This window comes from Helianthus annuus, chromosome 14 (genome assembly GCF_002127325.2).
Source record: "Helianthus annuus cultivar XRQ/B chromosome 14, HanXRQr2.0-SUNRISE, whole genome shotgun sequence".
Classification (NCBI taxonomy): domain Eukaryota; kingdom Viridiplantae; phylum Streptophyta; class Magnoliopsida; order Asterales; family Asteraceae; genus Helianthus; species Helianthus annuus.
In genome coordinates, this window is record NC_035446.2 from 116,889,880 (window position 1) to 116,894,460 (window position 4,581).

At 35.9% G+C, this 4,581-nt stretch overlaps 1 protein-coding gene across 1 annotated transcript; it reads right to left on the reverse strand.

The window, feature by feature from the left end:
- Positions 1-3,420: 3,420 nt before the first annotated feature.
- LOC110907234 lies at positions 3,421-3,966 on the reverse strand. The gene is made up of 2 exons (XM_022152245.1): positions 3,794-3,966; positions 3,421-3,748 (listed from the first exon to the last, which is right to left on the reverse strand). The coding sequence occupies exons 1-2, from the start codon at positions 3,964-3,966 to the stop codon at positions 3,421-3,423; spliced, it is 501 nt and encodes a 166-aa protein (XP_022007937.1).
- Positions 3,967-4,581: the final 615 nt, after the last annotated feature.

A 4,581-nucleotide genomic window follows, 5' to 3' on the forward strand; every position in this document is an offset into this window, starting at 1 on the left:
TTATTCATCAATTCACTAACACTTCTTTTTGAGCTTTTCAACATTCGTTTCGATCAACTCTTTTTGCACCAAGTTTTTTGTATAGTTTTTAAACTATAATAGGCAACAACCAAATATATACAAGAACATTCAATGAAGAAAAATAACCTACAGTCGAATTTTCACCCATCGGGTTTAAAATAAAAAGGGCTAAATGGGTCAAATGGGTTAGTTTGGGTAGTCAAACGAAAAGGTCAAAGCTCAAAGATGGTAACTAAGTGATAAATTTGGGTAGGGAATTGATTTAAAAGGGTTTAAAAAAATTAATCCTAATGTCTTCATCATTCTTGTGAAAGTAATTAGTCCATGGTCTTAAAATGTATCAAAAGATGTAAGTTCTACAATGTGATGTCATAATGGTCACATCCAATTTAAACAAAAAAAAAACATGCACATATGTGAAATTGTGACATGTTTAAAGTAGATCAATACCTCACGTAGAAAAATGGGTAGGGATTGTGATGTGTAATAAATAAACCAACCTCTTCAAGCAAACTATTCCCAAGTAACCATCCATAAATTTTTCTATAAAAACATTGTTGAAAATCTATAATGCAATTTTTGGAATGTGACCATTACCAAAGACCAAAATGGTTGTAAAATTCTTTGTTGACTTTTGCTTTAGTGCTTTTTAGAATGGTTAAAAGATTATATTTTGAATTTTTTTTTTAATTTCTCTCCCCATTCTCACACTTAGTTCAATATTAACCCCAATGTATAGTGTTTTAGATAAAGAATTTTAAAATTTTAAATTTTTACTTCATTCTTACGCTTGAGATCAACATTGTCCTCAATGTGTACTGTTTTGTATGAGAGATTTCAAAATACTAAGAGATTTTGACAAGCTTTCCAAAAATTTCATCACCCCGACAAATATAGTACAATTACACTCCACTATTAAAACAAAAACTGCAACAATCAATAATATTTGTCTAAAATAATTTTATTATAGTTTTGGAGTTTGGCGTTTGTGGCATCTTAGCGTTTTACAAGCATTTTTTAGAAAAAGAATGTATTTTTAGCGGAATATTAGATAACAAAACACAGAAGAAAAAATAGAAGCAAGAAAAAATAAATTAAAAATCCTAATCCAATTTCTCTTCCAAATCTTCACTGTCATCAGTCTCTTTTTTATTTGAAACTACAATAACTGTCACAAATATATGGTGTTTTGGTTTTGGTGTGATTTATTGTTTGTTCGTTGTTGAAGTGGCTTTGTGGATGTTGGAGACATGGATCGACGCCGTGTGGGTGGATGCTATTTGTCCGCCATCCTCACTATCATCAAGGAGTCCAAAATATCATTTACACTGGGATCGGTCTCTTCTTGTCATCCAAACCTTCTTCAAGAACAAAGAACATAAAATGACATATGACTGTCATCAGTCTCTTTTTCTTGAAGATTTGTCCATCTCATGCAGCAAAATCTCATTGAGTTATCCCCCTCACCTAACAATCCATTCAGTAAAACTTCACGCAGAACAATACTGAATATCCAAGAAACGATGTTTGCCATCTTTGATTTTTTTAACTTTTTTGGCGTTTTACAGTGAGTGGTATTTAGGAACCATGGAGTTTGTTTTTTGATGTGATCAATGGAAGGTGCTTAGACGTTTCTCTTTATAGGATGTCTTTGGTGCGTAGTTTAGGCGGGATATTATTATAATAAATGCAATTAATAAAGTATCCGTCGTTTCAGTTAGTGTTTGCATTTACTGTTTTGCTCAGCTTTATCTTTTAAGTCTGTAACACGTCCCATCTTTCAAGTTTGGCGTTTTATATTTCATGGCGTTTTTGTAGGCTAAGATTATAAAATACACTAACTAAAACACAGAAAAAACTATGCAGGAAAAATATTTTTTATTATTTGGCGTTTTGTATTTAATTGGCGTGTTATATTTAATGGGGTTTTATGTAAGAAACGATGTTTACCCTTTTACCCTTAATGAAGCACGTTCCAAGTAATAAAATTGATGTTATTTACGAAAACGTCACCGCGCCAATCTAGTCCATAGATTGTTTTGATCTGACAATCCATAAGCGTTCTCACCGTTTTCACACTTTTCACCATTTTCTCTAAATCCTGACCCTACATATATATACATATATATAACGATTATGCATCATAACCATTAATAATCTTTCAAAACTTAAGATATAGAAAAAATCACCTAAATTAATATATAATCTTATTTATCATCATAATTAAATGTATATCATATGAATTCTAATTTTCATAAGATTATACATTCATGTGACAATATTAATCAAAAGTAATATTTATTTAGAGGTCTAAAGCACTTAGATAAGAATTTTATTTTAGTTATTATGTTGATGATTAATCGGTTTGGAATTATTAACAGTCTAGAATTTTATGGAATAAGCATGATAATATATTTATAGATATAAATACAACAACAAAAACAACAACCATACCCAGTAAACCTACAAATAGCAAAGCTACTCGTCGGGTCTGGGGAGGGTGGGATGTAGACAGACCTTGCCTTTATCCCTAGGGATAGAGAGGCTGCTTCCAGAAGAGAACCTCGGCTCTAAAACGAACAGCAAACCAACACATCAAGTCAAAGAATACAGAGAAATTGAATATAGAAAAAAGAAGTCACCTATACCAAGAAAGAGATCAGAATAACACAGTATAATGTAAATCATGTATAATAGCATACAACATCATTCGGGCATATACACAAGAAGTCAATCACCGGTAAAGTCACTTAAAGAATAAGAAAAAACTTGCTACTTTCCTAAAATACACCTAAGACCTTACTGCAATATCCTCTAGAAGTCCTTAACCCTAATCCTACGCCTCCACGAAGTCCTATCTTGGACCATGTCCTCAGAAAGATACAACTCTAGTAAATCATGCCTAATCTGCTTTTCCCATGTCAGTTTGGGTCTGCCTCTTCCTGTCATCCCCTCCATAGTAAGAGTTTACACTACTCTAACTGGTGCTGTCGTTAGCCTCAGCCTCACATGCCCAAACCATCTCAATCTCCCCTACTTAATCTTATCCGATATACTAGCCACTCCTAATCTCTCCCTAAAAACCTCATTTCTTATCTGATCCAACCTCGTGTGTCCACACATCTACCTCAGCATCCTCATCTCTACTACATCCATCTTGCACTCTTGTGTCTTCTTGATAGTCCAACAGTCTGTTCCATATAGCATAGATGTCCTAACTGCTACCCTGTAAAATTTCCCCTTTAGTTTAGTTGGGAACCTCCTATCGCACAATACTCCACTGGCTGCCCTCCATCTACACCAGCCAGCCTGTATGCGATGGGTTACATCACTATCTATGTCACCATCCCTTTGTACAAACGACCCCAAATATTTAAATTTAGTTGCCTGCGGGGCCAATTAATCCTCAATGGTAATTTGGGTGTCATCGTCATCGGCTACACCACTGAAATCACAGTGTAAATACTCGGTCTTAGAATAACTAATCCTTAAGCCCTTGCCCTCTAGAGCGACTCGCCACTCCTCTACCCTCATGTTCAGGCACTGTTTAGTTTCTGTAATCAACACAATATTGTCTGCAGAAAGCATGCGCCACGGAACTGTCTCCTGGATCAACTTGGATAACTCATCCAAGACCACCGCAAAAAGAAAGAGACTCAACGCAGACCCTTGGTGGAGTCCTAGCTCCACAGGAAAGAAGTTTGTATCCCCTACAGGCGCGCAGACACTAGTTTACGTTCTATCGTATGTGTCCTTAATTATGTCTACATACTTCCCAGATAGCCCTCGACCCTCCAAACTATCCCAAATCAGTTGACGTGGGACAATGTCATATGCCTTTTCAAGGTCGATGAACACCATATGTAAATCTTGCTTCTTCGCTCTATATTTTTCTATCAATCTCCTTAGAATATGTATTGCTTCTGTAGTTGACCTCCCTTTCATGAATCCAAATTGGTTTACTGAAACATGTGTTTCTCTATAATTCTAGTTTCAATTACCCTCTCCCAGAGCTTTATAGTGTGACTTAGCAGTTTGATTACTCTGTAGTTCCCACAACATTGAGCATCTCCTTTATTCTTGTATAAAGGCACCACGACACTACTCCTCCATTGATCTGGCATTTTTCTAGTCTTGAAAATATTATTGAACAAAAGTGGTAACCATCGGACTCCTTCTTCCCCCAAACACTTCCACACCTCAATCGGTATGTTGTCCAAACCTACTGCCTTGCCTCTTCTCATCTTCCTAAGTGCCATCCTCACCTCTTCATGTGTGATCCTCCTGCAATAGCAATTATTCTGTTGTCGCCTTGGGGTCCTGGGATTGCTGCTATCTTGTTGGTATGCCCTACCGTCGTTGAAGAAATTATGGAAGTAGGTTTGCCATCTCAACGTAATGTCATGTGCCTTGACTAAAACACTTCCATCCTCTCCCTTGATAAACTTTACTACTCCTAGGTCTTTTCTTCTTTGCTCCCTAGCTTTTGAAATCTTGAACATATCATGCTCCCCCTTTTTCGTTTCCAAACGTTCATACATTTGTTTAAATGCTGTGTTT